General features: G+C 52.6%; 1 protein-coding gene across 1 annotated transcript; it reads right to left on the bottom strand.

The window, feature by feature from the left end:
• Positions 1-12,025: 12,025 nt before the first annotated feature.
• GPR31 (G protein-coupled receptor 31) lies at positions 12,026-13,048 on the bottom strand. Its single transcript, XM_028103213.2, has one exon. The coding sequence runs from the start codon at positions 13,043-13,045 to the stop codon at positions 12,104-12,106; it is 942 nt and encodes a 313-aa protein (XP_027959014.1). The 5' UTR covers positions 13,046-13,048; the 3' UTR covers positions 12,026-12,103.
• Positions 13,049-14,977: the final 1,929 nt, after the last annotated feature.

The following is a 14,977-nucleotide window of genomic DNA, read 5'->3' as shown; positions in this document are numbered from 1 at the left end:
CATGTGTGTGTTTACATATGATCACAACTATTTGCGCTGACCAGAAGACAATTTCTCTTGGTTCCTGTTACAATGTAGTTGATCAATTATTTCTAGATAAATGAGATTTTATTATACTTTGTAAATCTCAAACGAAGATGAAAATTCAGGCACTGTATCACCTTGCAAATGACAAACCTACATGATAGGTGTTTAAGTATCACATTGCGGACTGCATTCTTTTTTCCTTCTGAACAAATAAGCTAGTTTTAAAACGAGGCCAGAAAAGTACAATATTTTCAAATCCCTTTAAGATTTTTGAGAATGTGTGCAAATAACAGGGACTCTGGAGGTGTAGGTACAGAGAATCCGGTCTAAATGACTACGGAGTTTATGCTAATAGTATACCAGTGCGTTATTTGGGAAGGCGCCGTAACAAGATATCCCAGACCCAGCAGCTTGCACCATAGACATTCACTGTCTCGCAGTCCCGGAGGCTGGAAGTCTGAGGTCCAGGTGTGGGCAGGTGTGGGCAGGTGTGGCTCTCTCCCAGGTGTGCAGACATCCACCTCTGCCTGTGCCTCACTGGGTCTTCCCTCTCAGGAAAGGCCCCTTCTCCAAATACAGTCCCAGGCTGAGGAACTGAAGGCCAGGACACCAGCATGTGAATTTGGGGGGCATGATCCAGCCCATAACCATGTTTTCTGCAGGTGGAGCAACTTTTCATATTAAAGTTAATTTCAAATACTTGAGAGTTCTTTTCCAGGTAGTTTCCTCCTTTCTAATAAAGTGTGTTCCAAATAGCCATTTCCACCCCAGACTCTCAGATTTTCAGATGCGCATCCCCACAGAACGAAGGTGAGAAAAGACAGTGGCCGTCTGGGGTCAGGTCACACCTGCCATCGAATCTGTGCGGTAACTGAGCCCCAACACCCACCCACCCACTGGGGCAACACTTCCTCTGAGGAAGGCTCGGCGCCATGATTCTTGAGGCCAGTCAACCGCCCTGGGTCCCAGCCTCGGGCTCCGCAGCAGTGCGGTGTGAATTTCCCCAAGCCCACCTCCTCCGGGCAGGCGGCGTGGGGGGGCAGCTGTGGTAGCAGAAGGTGGCGGCGGCGGTGCCGTGGGACCCTATTCTGCCCCCCCCCCGTGTGTTTAAGCAGGGCGCTCCTGCTGCTGGGGTCAGGTGGCCTCTGCTGTGCTGCCCCCGTTCTGGGAGCACCTCACGTCCTCCCTCACGACGCTGGGAAGAGTGACGATGTTCCACGTTTAAGGTTAGACTAGTGGGTTGTCCTGCCCCCCAAAGTCCAACTGCTGTGACTAGTCTACACTCTGCTCATGGCCCTACAGGGACCCTGACACGCGTGCTGTCTTCGTGCTCAGAGATTTCACAGCCCGGAGGCTGCAGCACGCCCAGCTCAGGACACTCTGCTGTGACTGGCTTTCCCATTTCAGGATTCAGTACATACACACGTGACTCGGCTGCCGGCTGCCAGCCTGCATTCTTACGTTTCCCTTGGTTTGCATTTGCTGATATAATACTTTCTCTGATGTTTTATTGAGGGGATTCCATAAGATGGCTGGAGGCAAGAGCTGTATCTTCCTAACCCCTTGGTTGATTTCTCTTTTGACTCCAGGTAGACAGTCCAAGATGATCAGTACGGTGCTACTGTCCTCAACTCCAGGCCATCCTCTTGGTGCAAGAGAGCTGCTCTAGCTCCCTCCATCACATTTCCATCCCAGCCAACAGAAAGAGGAAAAGGGGAAAGCAGGTGTCAGGTGGTCTGGTCTTTAACGGGACAACCTGTAAGTTGTGGAAATCGCTTCTTCCAACCTATTGGCCTTTGCTTGGCTATGGGGTTACAAGCAGCTGGAAGAAAGCTGGGGAAAGTCCTAAAGTCCTCCACTGGCCGACCCCGTATCCACTTCCCTATACAAACAGTGACCACACAGTACTTCTGTCACTATGTGAAACAGGAACAGGGGTGCGGGGAAAAGGACCTTCAAGGGGAGCAAGGACAACTGGACCGGGGGGGTCCCTTTTGAAAAAGGAAGGAACAGAGGCCGTGCCTCTTAAGGAAACAGGTGGAGCCACGGCAGGAGTCTGAGCGCAGGGAGAGGCGGGGTCTCAGCTGGGGCCCCAGCGGAGGGTGGTGGAGGCGGCTGGGACGCCCAGCCCGGCAGCTTCCCCCATCACATCCCACGGAGGAGCTGCCGGGGAATCCGCGCTGCTCAGTCCACAGTTTCAGAGCACCGGGTTTGGGAAGAGCGTTACCGTTTTAATAAGGAATTTTCATTCCTCTGCCTCCTTTTGAGAGATTACCTGGGCTCTTGAGTTCAACGTGACACTTCGCGATCCTTTTCCTGAGCCGGGCCTGCAGGCAGGTGCACCTGCGGCACCCAAAGGCGCCAGGGCCATGGCAGGGCTCGGGCCCGCTCCTCGGCGGGGCGCTGCCGCCCCCTGGTGGCCGCATGCGGCGCCTGCAGCTTTGGGAACGTCCGCAGGGGTTTCAGGCAGGGGCCGCGAGCCTGCGTGATGCAAGCGCTTTAAAGTTTAGGCGCAAAAACAAATGTACGAAGTGGAAAAAAAAAAGGAACTGCCCCAACTGTGATCTGTTGGCACTGAGATGCTTCTGATTTCAGCGTGGTGTATTTTCTATTTGTACTCTGTCTTACATATCACTATAACAATACAATATTTGATTCATATTGTGTATATATGTGGACACATATTAGCACTTGCTGAGTAATTGTTTTGTTTTGTGTTTTGATGGATGATGTTGGAAACAAGGTGGACACTGAAGGACGTTCTCCGGTGAAAGGTCCTGACTCCGTAAGGCACATGCGCATTGGGAACCCGCCCCCCACCTTGCTTGCACCCAAAGTAACAAAGTAGCTTTGAGATATGTGAGAGGATGTAAAGCTTTAACAAAACAGGGGGATATACTTTCTGGTTTAGGGAATAAACAAAAGGAAAAGTATCAAAATGGGCAATGAAGAATCTATGAGTGAAAATGTCAGTTCTAACAGGAAAGAGGCATATAATAAAAAAGGAGATTCTAGATAACCTAATGTCACCTTCTGAATGGAGAGATACAAAAATAAACTAAGTGCCTTCAGATTTTGTATTTTTAATGGGAGAAAGTTTATTTGTAATGAATAAATCTATTTTACAGAAAAAATCAAATATACAATAGGAGTAGAATCTTCTACTATATCCTCCAGAATCGGTAGAAAACCCTTATAATAATTACTAAGTTTAAATCTGATTGCAGTATTGCTGCCATTCATTTTTTAAATTTCCTTTACTATTCATGTAATAGTAGATTGGCTCTTTTTTTTTTTGCTACGTGACTACCTATATTTTGGTTTTCAGGTTTCTCCTTGTTTGTTTTGGTCATAGTGTATGCATATGTATTTATAAATGTGTATGTTTTATGAATGATTTAGAAAATATATTATCTATATATACGTTAAATTATATATTTTAGGACACTTTTAGGGTATTCTAAAGTAATAAGAATAGGTTTTTTTTTAAAAGAAGAGATATAATTTCCTACTCACCAGAAATTTATTCTAAAATTCTAAAACCAAACACTCATTTTGTTAGCTTTCTAAATTCTGCGTATACCTGGTTTGTTTCCCCCTAATTATTAGGACAAGGAGTAGCGTGGTATTTGGCTGAGTCAGCATGCATGGAGGATCACCGCGGCTTCTGGTCTGTGCAGTGTGATGGGAGATGTATGGGGGTCCTCCCTGGAGACCCCACGTCAAAGTGCCAAGGTGGGGGACTCAGGAGCCTAGCCTCACTTTTAGGAAGAGCCTCTTAGCAGAGCCGTTCCTCAGTCATGTGGGAAAGGTCACGCAGGGGCCACCACTGGATCTGGGAGCAGGGGCTCTGGGGTCCCAACTATGGAAATGTGCATGACCTTGGTAGCTATGTCATCAGCTCTTGGTCCCTTCACATCGAAGTTCTCGGCTGGCTACAGGTGATCTATCACTGTGGCACAGACACCGCACACAACACTGCCTTCAGCCAGGTGTCTGTTCTAGCCAGTGACGCTGGGTACCAGGGTGTGCGTCATCCTGGGTGACCTGGGAGCTAGCAGAATTCCCACTGGTCAGTCCACTCTCTGGCGCTCCAGTGTGAACTAGACATTAACTATGCTGGAGCCAACCTGCCTTTTATTGTTACTGTTACAGAGCTGAGCCCGTCCAAGCAGCGCATCGCCTGGGCCTGGTGGTCTTCCTCCTGCAAAGGATGCATCCCACCCCACAGGCTCCACCTTCCTCCCAGGCTCTCCTCCATGCTCTCCTCCCCCACCAGCCTTGGTTGGCAGTGCCCCGAGGGGCTTGCCAGCAGAGAGAGCCCTGCCATCTTCCACAAACGTGGCAAAGGTGTCTGCAGCAGGTTGATTAGTGGTCTGAGAGTTTCTCCCCTGTATCCCATAGCTTGGATCCCATGGCTGTCCCTGGCCACGGCCCCTCGTGGGTCGAGCACACCCCTGACCCCCTGGGTTTTGAGCCATGGTTAATAATAATAAGCTGAGCACAGACGTGGGAAAACTGTTCTGAATGCCACGCTTCACAGAGAAGCAAACTCAGAAGGAGGCTTTGTAGGTTTGATGTGGATCCTAGTGGGAGGTCACGGCTGTGGCTTCCTGCTCCTCCCTGGGAATGCCCATACCCTGTGCACCCACCCCGGGGTGTTAAGGAATCCGTCGTATCTGCCAACGGAAGGAGACACTCAGGCCAGCCACTCACCAGGCAGCTCCAGCACCTCAGGCTTCGCCAAGCTGTTGACCGTTACCATGGTTCCCAAGGCAGTCCGCAGCTCTCCAAGGGATCCGGAGGGAGGTGGGAGAGACCGGGAGGGGCGCATCTGCTGGTGCAAGGCCTTCAGTGCCTGGGAAGCCCCCTCCCACCAGGAGATGCGAAGCTGCAGTCTGCATGGGATCCGGGGCCCTGGTTGTACGAGGATGGCAGACTCTGTTTCCCTCTCTGCCAATGACCTTGTCTGTTTTCATCGTCCCCTACCCCCCAACCCGTTAAATGTCAGGTGGGGAATTTAATTTTCAAGTAATGTGATTACTAAGTTACCACGGCTTCCAGTGAATTGCACTACACCATTTTTATAGTTCCCTTCCTTTATTTCCAGAGTGTTTACTTTTGTATTAATAGAAGATATAAGCAGTGCATTTTTCTGGGCAGCTAGCTCTTAAATTGTCTTATGCTGGTGTTTGAAGTCAAAGATACGCCATGTTTTAGAATAAGAAAAAAGCTCTAATTGCTTGTTGTGGGTAAAATAATATCACAGGAGTGTTCCAGGATTATTAATTATACTAACAGGTTTCTAATTATGCAACTGATTGGAGTCTTCAACCTCCGAAGTGTGATCGCACCCGAGTTCTAGTAAAAATGAGAACAATGATTCATTAAAGGGTTGGGAGTTTCTTCTACCTGAGAGCAACGTGCGAGCTAAAAACCAGAGCCCCACATCTCACGTCCTCCACCTGAGCCGCGTTCTTGGCGGCCTCGAGGAATCGCTTCCCAGAAACGTAGTTATTTTCTCTAGAATGTGCACTGCGTTTGCACCCCAGCTTCCTGCTCAGGCTCAGAGATGGTTTCTTTTGCCTGTGTTTTTTAAGTTGAGAAATATTTCTAATTATTAAGTATGCCTTTGGTGTGTTTTAACTGAAAAAAGCACTTAGCCCAGAATTGGTGATTCTATTTCATGCAAGTGTGAAATGCGGGTAGGTTTGCGGGGAGGCTTGGCTCTTTTTTTTTCTGGCCAAATCTAAAAAGTGTCATACAAATGTGTTGATCACAGAGTCATGTGAGCTTTGGCCCAGAGGTCGAAAACAAACCCACGTCTGTGCTGAATTTCGGTGTTTAGCAGTGCTGGACGAGCGGTGGCCTGACCCAGTGCAGTGTGATGGGGGCATGAGGACCACTGGTCGGATGACGAACAGAAACCAAATGATGAGCCTTGGGGACCTGGGACCGTCCTCGAGCTGGTACAGGAATACTGACGTCAGGGGGGAGCTGGAGGCGACCGCAGCTGGAACGAGGGGACAGAGTGAACCCGAAACTCTGCGCTGACAGGTGTCCCTGAGGATGGTGGCTCTGCTCCGTGGGAGCGTGGGGCAGCAGGGCCGAGAGTTGCCGTCCTTCTGTCCCCCAGGGTGTGGGAGGGGAGGAAAAGGAGGGACAGACAGACAGAAGGAAGGAGGGAAATTCGTAACCGTGACGCTTAGGACACCGGGAACCCAACCTCTTTCCCCAGTTCCTGCTGTGCCGTATTCGGTCAGTTTAACTCAGTAGGACTACCGCTTGGGCCAACTATTCCTGTTGCCATCTTCGACTAGAACAGGGAAAACTGTTCCGTGTTACGGTGTACTTTGGGAATAAAAACATAAAAGGGGAGCCATGCAGCAGTTTTTGGTAAATGTCTCTGGCATTTGTAAGTTTTCACTTAATATTCTCAGTTCCCCTCCCGGAGATGTGCTGCCGGCTCCATCACGGGAAGGGGGAAGGAGCTGACCGGCTGTGGGCACGGACACCAGGGTTCCCAGGAGGCGTGAGCGGGGAGCCCGTGGGCATTCGGAGGAGGAAGGGGCCACTTCGTTGGGTGCCCAGGAGATGGTCCTCCCGTCTGGGGGCATGGGGGCCGCTCCGGGCTGTTAGTGACGAGCCGCAAGGGGAGGAGTTGGGATTTTATCTTGAGTGTCTGGCTCCCTCAGGCACTGTGTACGGAGCGCGTCCCTTTCTGTTCCTTAGAAATCCAGGGGCTTGCCTCCCGTTGTCCTCTAGTTACCACAGCTCAGCCCTCAGAGCCTCTCCCTAAGTTTCTTCCCGGTGCCTGGATCTGGCCGGCCTTCGGGAGCCTTTACCAAAAGCTTTCATTGCGGACACCTCTGCGGGTTCCCACGGGGTGCCCACAAAGCTTTGTCCACGACAAGTGGGTGTGCGGGGCTCCTGCGGGCCCAGGACCACAGCGTCTACTTGCTCCGTGCGCACCTGCAGGGAATTCTGTGCGCACCTTTGTGCATCTGGGCCCTGCCTGCGGGGGGCACCTGGGGATGGTAGAGGACCGCAGTTCGCAGGGGCCGACACCAGACATGAGGGGTTACAGCGGTGCCACGCTGGCGACTCAGCGTGGAATGTTCTGGAATCGGTGAGCCTGCCATGGTGGACACGAACCCCACCCCCGCAGTGCTTAGAAAACGCCACATCTTTTCTCCCAGATGGCCAGTTACTGGTATGCCACTGGATATGAGGAAAACCAAAATATAAGTAAGCAGTGAAAACCCAAGAGAAAGGCACAGGGCCGAGAGCGTCCTGGAGAGACCCTGAGTGGTTCGGCCCGGGCCCGCGTCACCGTCTTGCCACCGGTGACCTGCGGCCCCCACCATACCCCTGACCCTGCAGAGCGCCAGCTTGTTCAGCTGCAAAGGGGGAAATAGTATCTTCCTTGCTTACCCCACAGGTTTTGCAAACGAAAATGACTTACTATTGAGACTCCATTGGTGCATCTACTGTTTTGGGCTGCGGTGTGTTATGGAAGCACAGCACACACTGTGTGGAGTGTAGACCGTCTACACCCTCACACCACCTGTATGAAGGAAGGGGGGAGCGGACAGGGTTGTGCAGGAGGGGCTGCAGCCTCTGGGAGAAGGGCATCCCTGGGGCCCGGCCTGGGAGGGCAGGAGATGGATGCCCCACGGGCAGGGGGACAGGTGTGGGGGACGGGAGAGGTAAGCCAGCTGCAGAAGTACAGACACTGCACAACCCACTCGCATGAGGTCCCTGCGGCTGTCCCATCCCCAGAGACAGAAACAGCCGGGTGTGCAGCACGGCCGGGGCAGGGGTGGGGCTTAGTGTTGGACGGGTCAGAGCTCCAGTTGGGGAAGATGGAAAGTTCTAGAGATGGACGGTGGTGATGGCTGCACCACAGGAACGTACTTCCTGCCGCTGGACTGTGCAGGAAACACGGTTAAGATGGCAAATCTTACGTGATGTGTATTTTACCACAATGTAAGAAGGGAGACGTTCCGAGGATGGCAGTGCTTGGGGGGTCCATGAACACTAGCGGCGTGTTCTGGAAGCCTCTGAGAGTCGCTGACGCCCTTCACGGCCCCTGACCCAGCCCACAGGCCGATACGCAGTCGGTTCATTATCCTGACCCCTAAATAAATCAACATTGTTGACTCGATTAGTGGCAGAAGAGACTGTGAAAATATGGAGGAAAAGCTTTCTCCGATAAATATGAAAGATTATCATATTTTCATTTGTATTCTTATCTTCCTAGGAAAGTATGATAATATGATAATAAGGAATAGCATGGAGGACATTAGGAGAAGGAAGGGAAAATGAAGGAGGAGAAATCAGAGGGGAAGACGGACCATGAGAGACGATGGACTCTGAGAAACAAACTGAGGGTTCTAGAGGGGAGGGGGGTGGGGGGATGGGTTAGCCTGGTGTTGGGTATTAGGGAGGGCACGTTCTGCGTGGAGCACTGGGTCTTATGCACGAACAATGAATCGTGGAACACTACATCAAAAACTAATGATGTAATGTATGGTGATTAACATAACATAATAAAATAAAATAAAATGAGGGGAAAAAAGATATTTTAACTTTGCCTCTGGATCCAGAATTTCAAAGTATATTTTTAAAAAACCTATTATGTGATTAATAAAGTTAATTGGCTAACTTTAAATCAGATTAATTTGTTTATGTATTTATTATTGATTCCACAAATGTAGTCCATGTCTGCTGTGTGCCAGGCCCTGTGCGTCCGTGTCTGCTGTGTGCCAGGCCCTGTGCGTCCGTGTCTGCTGTGTGCCAGGCCCTGTGCACAGCGCTGGGGACACAAAGATCCATGGACACTTTCCAAGCTTCAGGGAGGGGACGCAGAGGGGAAAGCAGGTGTGAGCACCAAGAGGGTGGCCTGCAGGGCGGGGGGAGTGTGTTGGGGTGCTGGGGGGTGTTGTCAGGGGGCTTTATGAAGGGTCTGGTCTCAGGGGCTAGACCAGAAAGGGTGGGGAGGAAGTTATGAGACAGAGATTCGAATGTTCTGTGCACGATGCCCAGCACTTGGAGGATTTAGATTTAGCCAAGGAGGAATCAGGGACCTACTGGATTTGGGGGGAAAAAATGACAACATTAACAGAATTTAAAAACACTGACAGTCTCCTCTGAATAGGGAAAGAAATTCGTCACTTAGATTGAAATTCAGGCTCTCGACTGTCCTTCCAGACAACGCTGAGATTTGCAAGACGGGCAGATGAGACCGTGCACCTGCTGCATTATAAGAAGCGAGTCAAAGGAGAAAAGAAAGTAAAACTTGCTACTGACAGCAAAGTCGCTGTGGTTCTGAGGCCCATCCTTTGCTGCCTGCCCACACTTTCTTTCTGACTCATTTCCTTACTCAGAGAAAATAGTTTGGAGAAGGACAAGAACCCCCTTCCTCCCCGGTATGTCTTCAAAGAAGACGACCGTCTGATGCAGAACGCGCGGGGCTTCTGTGATGGGAGTGTGACGGGACACAATATGCCAGAGAAGTGTCCTCAGAGGCGAGGGTTCGCTGGACCCGGGACCTGCCAACTACAGAAACGGTGTCCCTTTCCACAGGTGTGCAGAATGAAACTCGAGGCCGACAGAATGCTCATAGAAGATCTGGAAAGTATTTCCTGGCAAGACAGAATCCTAGCAAACCTTTGAGTCAGCAGAATGTTGCGACCTCCAGTTCACTGACCGCCTGTCCCGCCCCTGGCCCCGTGTTGGGGGTACACGGGTAAACCGCCGTGAACCCCTGAAGGGCGCACAGTCTGCTCGGGGATGGAAACAAAGTGGGTGGAAAAGACCGACCACCTGAGAACAGGAGAGTAATACCTACTAGGTGCTGATGTTGTGCCAGGCCCCGTGCTCAACATCTCATGTATTATTTTCCCTAAACCGTGCAATAATCCCACAGTGGGGTCTGTTACCCCCATTTCACCAGACGAGGGAAGTTCAGAGCAGTTGGGTGGTTTGTCCCGGGTCACAAAGCTAGGAAGTGACAGAGCAGGAAGCTGACCCAAGGGCCCTGACCGTGGCCACTCACCCTGGGCAGAGAGCTCTGGCTGTGCATTCACAGGATTAAAAAGGGGGCTTCAAAAACCCTGGTGCCCTGGGACCCCCCCCAAGATGACCAAGTCAGAACATCGGGCTTGGCCAAGGCATCAGGGTGTTCTGAAAGATCCTGGGTCCCCCACCTGCCGGGCAGCAGGAGCAGAGAGGAGGGCGGGGGCTCTGCTGGGATGAGACCCCCGGCTGCCAGGCTAACGGGCAGGGATCGGTGGGAAGTGCGGCCAGCTGCTGAGCTCCTGGACAAGGCTGGCTCACCCAGCAAGGAGCCCCGAGACAGCCCTGCTGGGAAGGTTCCGCAGAGCCCGGAGCCGGGCTGGAGCCCGTTCGGGCGGCTGGTATGGGCCGGCTTCCCAGGCCTGAGGTCTGTTGAGGGGCTGTGTGACTTCACAGCCCGATTTACCTGTGGGGATGGCTGCAGAGCTCAGTGTCCAGCCTCAGGGAAATGGTTAAGAAACATCTGGACAGATTATTGAGGGATCAAGTAAAGAAAGACTGTGGAGAGTTTATCATGAGGTGGAAAATATTAGGTTTAATTGAGTTTATGTTAAATGTCCGATTTTTTAAAAGCAGCATCGTGTGCAATGGCACATGCAGTGAGCCCACGGCAAGAAGACAGGTGCGGTGTAGACTGTGTCCAGGGCAGAGAATTTTATTCGGACCTCCCGCATTATTGTCTGGTCACAGCTCTGTACCAGCCGCCTGAAATTCCACTCCCTCCAGAGGGCACGAAACCTGCTAACGGCGGCCTAGGATCGCTGAGTGCATTTGCCATCCTCTGGGAGCCGTGTGAGGCAGAGCACAGGAACGGGAACACACTCACATTTTAAACTTGGGTCCGAGAAGGAACCTACCTGGTAGGCAAACGATCCAGAAGGTAGGATTGCTGTTCCCTCTGGCCTAAGGTCACCACTTTTCACCCTGAATATTACCGAGATCATGGGACGCGGCCCGGGGAAGAGCAGTGGTCTGTCCGTGTGGACAAGGCAGGTGCATCTCCAGGCCACAGGTGTGGGCCTCCTCACAGACTAGACCCTGTGCCTCCTCTACACATTTTGGGGAGTCCCTTTTGGGGACCATAGCACCAGGTTTGAAGAGAACAAGACAGAGCAGTCAGGTAGGAAACCTCCAAACTATGTTGTCACCGTCGTGAGCTCCAGACGTGGGGCATAATTTAAGAGCATGACATGAGACCATCGGGTTGTTGCAGGAGCACTGGGGGCTGGGCTCAGGTGGGCCCACTGGCTCTGTGTGGCCTCCCGGGGCATTAACTACAGTGACTTCTCAGAGCAGGGAAGCAGAGTGAGTTTCAAAAGCATTTAGACATTCAAACTCAAGAGAGAAGTTCTGGTGGCAATTTTGAGAAATTTAGTAGGAACGTGTTTCTTATAATGAACGAGGGAACAGTGTTGTCTTTGACATCATGTACCATCCATGCAAATCAAGCAAAATGTTATAAACTGGAAACACTATGTGCCAGGCAGAGCTGAGCATGGAACTCAGTAAGGTACGCCCCCCGAAACGTGGCCTTGCCGTCCCGCATGCCACTTCCCAGGGCCAGTCATCACAAGCGTGTGCAGCAGGTGGGGAGAGCAGAGTCTCCGGAGAGTGAAAGCAGATGACTCACCAAGACCGGACGCAGCAAGAGTGCTGCCTCTCCCTGCCTTCCTCCTGCCATGACGGACCCCTGAGAACACATTCCATGAGAGCGCAGTAGCTGCCGGCTTCCAGGTCAGCTGCTCAGTCGGCCTCGTCGTGGGTGGAAGGGAGACTCTGGCGCGTGCTAATCTGCTCCGGCCGATGGTGCAGAACGGCTGAAGGAAACCCCGAAGACCGCGTGTGTAAGAGCATTGGCCGCAGGTGTGCCGACGTGGGGGTCCCGATCCTTGCGGCGCAGCCCCAGCGTGTCCTCTCCCTGCACCCCTCAGGGGTGGTCTTTCGCGCTCAGACCGCTGCCTTTCCTGTGCCCCGGGGCCCGGCGGGCTGGCCGGCCTCAAGAGTAGGAGTCTTTGACGTCCCCCGGGGCCTCGGTTTCCTTCCCTCGGCCTCTGAGGGTGTTGAAGACCTTGCGGTAGGAGTATCTGAAAGCAGGGCTGGAGAAGCAGTACACCACCGGGTTCAGCACGCTCTGCAGGTAGGTGAGGCCGTTGGTCACGTCACACACATGCACCATCGCTCCCAGGAGCCCGCAGCTGCCCGCCCTGCGGAAGGTGGCCACCAAGATCCGGGCCAGGAAGCTGGGCAGAAAGCACACTGCAAACAGGACCACGACCACCGTCACCAGTGCCCGGGCCCTCTGCAGCTTGGGCTGTTTGTCCGGGTCTCGGAGTCGCCTCTGGAGGGTCCTGATGATCCTGGCATTGCAGAACAGGATGAGGCCAAAGGGAAGGACAAACTGCAGGAAGAACAGTGCTTCCTGCCAAACGATGCTGAAGGAGACTTCTCCCGCGGGCTCCAGACCTGGGCATGTGGCCTCCGAGACGAACAGGCTCTGGTGGGTGAGGCCGAGCAGCAGTAACCACACGAAGCCGGACACCCCCCAGGCCGCCCGGGGGGACGTGAGGCTGACCTTCAGCCGAGGGTGGACCACTCGGAAGTAACGGTCTAAAGCCACGGCCGTGAGGAAGGCGATGCCCACCCCGCGGCTGAGGACCTGCAGGAAGAACAGGCTTTGGCAAGACGCATGTCCAAGGCTCCACGTCTTGTGTTTCAGGTAGAAAGCGGCATGGAAGGGCAGGCAGAAGGTCAGCAGGAGGTCAGCCACAACCAGGTTGAGCAGGTAGACGGCGAAGGGTTTCCACACCTGCAGGCGGAAGAAGAAGGTCCACAGCGCCACGGCGTTGCCCAGGAGGCCCAGGCCGCCCTCCAGCAGGAGCAGGGTGGCCACGGACATCTCCACCACGACGCTGGGCGCCGAGCAGTTGGCGGGGGCCATGTCGCCGATCCTGCCGGACTCCACTTTAAAGTAGCAGAGCACAGAGAGCCGGGGCTTCGGGGGATGCTCCTTCCCACAAAGTGAAAGACATGGGCTTTTTCCTGCCACAGGATCTGTGAGTTCTGCATTTTCTCAGTAAGAAAAACTACTGAACCAGCATCAGAATAAAGTCAAAAGCAAACTAAAATTTGTCTGGGGAAAGAGGATCAGGGGGAAGGGAAAAATCCCTGGCAGTTTTGTTCTCTTTTGTTTTGCCCTAAAAAGGGGAAACTGTGTTTCACTTCACATCATCTGGCTTTTCGCTGAACGACCATGTCCTGAATGTCTGGGTGGGCGCAGGTGCGCGTCCATGGCTACTGGCCACGGAGCCTGAGCGGCTTCATCACACCAGGACGTCTTGTCTTTACACAGTTAAAATAATGACGCAAACCGAAGTCTTCTCTAGTTTGAGTTTGCCTCGTGGGGAAGCGCTCCTCTTCTGGAGGAAGGACACTTACTGAGCCTCCCCTGCACGGGGCTCCATTTCACACACGGGCACTCAGATCTGATCCCTGACATCACAGAGGACGCTCTGGTGGCCCAGTCATCTCCCTCACGGTTGACCATTTTCGATTGTCCTCTTATTTTGTCAAATTTTATTTTCTACCGAGGAGCCTTCCCCTCCCCCCTACACGACCTGGATTAGGATCTAGACCTGTGGGCCTCCGTTGGCCCTGAGAACAAAATAAAATTGATGGCTGTTCAAGATGCATAGATTCCACCAGAAAGTCAAGGTCATGAGACATTAAATGCATCCAGTCATCCCTTCCCATTGTGGACCATGCTTGACCTTGGTTCTGGCCCATTCTCGACCTTGACTCACCTGGGTCCTGACCCACTGTTGAGCCTCACTCACCTGGGTCTTGACCCACTGTTGAGCCTCACTCACCTGGGTCCTCACTCACTGTTGAGCCTCACTTATCTCGGTTCTGTTTACTGTGGTTTGAGCTCTGGAGTCAAATATATTTTCATTCTAACTCTGGTTTCTCCACTTAGCAGCAGTGTGATTTGGGGGAGGCAAAGGAACATCTGTGTACCAGCCTGTTGAGTGAGAAATGAAGATGAGAGCACCTCCTTGCAGGGTCATGATGAGTGCCGGAGGTCCTACAGGTAAAGTCCTTCCCACCACAGCTGGGGCACCATGGGTGCCGGATCCATTTGCAGTTGTCATTGTTCATCTCCATGTGATTTCAGCAAAATTCCTTTCGCTCCTAACATAGTGCTTCGCTGTTGTGCCAATCATCAGTTCTAGGATGCTCTGATGCCTTCCCTTCTGAGACCTGACTTTAGACCTAGAAATGTCTCAGCAGTAATAGCCCCTAAGGTTTGCTGCGTGTTTGTCTGGTGTCCAGCACCACCACGCGCTCACCCATGTTATCACGGTGAACCACGCAGCAATGAAATGAGGTAGGTACAATTTTAAGCTCTGTTATGGATGAAGAAGAGCAGGCCCAGAGAGGTTCGGTCATTTGCTCAAGGTCACAGGCCAGGAAATGGCAGAAGCAGTACCCTCCCAGCCCAGATTCCAACCAGTGCCCGGGTCGTGACCACATTGTTCTGCTGCCTCCCGATTGGCCACAGTTCACTCCTGCGTCAGAAAAGGCCCGCGTCTCTAGAAGCCCACCAGGGCCATTGATTTACCTGATATTTCAGGTGATTTGACTCAGGGTTTTCCCTTCCAGCTGGACCGCCAACCCACGTATCACCCATCTCTGCGTCAGGCAGGTTCACCTGTCTATTTGTTTCCTAAGAAGGGACCTTTGGAGAGTCTTCCAAGCCTCCAGACTGTGGGAATGTCCCAGTGGGCACCCCCAGAGTGATGCCTTCTATGGACGAGGACTTGCCAGTGTAGCCTCCCTGTGGCCGGCTCCTCGGGGGCACGGTACGGCCGGC

Source organism: Eumetopias jubatus, unplaced genomic scaffold (assembly GCF_037043125.1).
Source record: "Eumetopias jubatus isolate StellerSeaLion01/CBP00866 unplaced genomic scaffold, mEumJub1_p1.0 scaffold_6, whole genome shotgun sequence".
Taxonomy (NCBI): Eukaryota; Metazoa; Chordata; class Mammalia; order Carnivora; family Otariidae; genus Eumetopias; species Eumetopias jubatus.
This window is presented reverse-complemented; position numbering and strand designations above follow the sequence as displayed.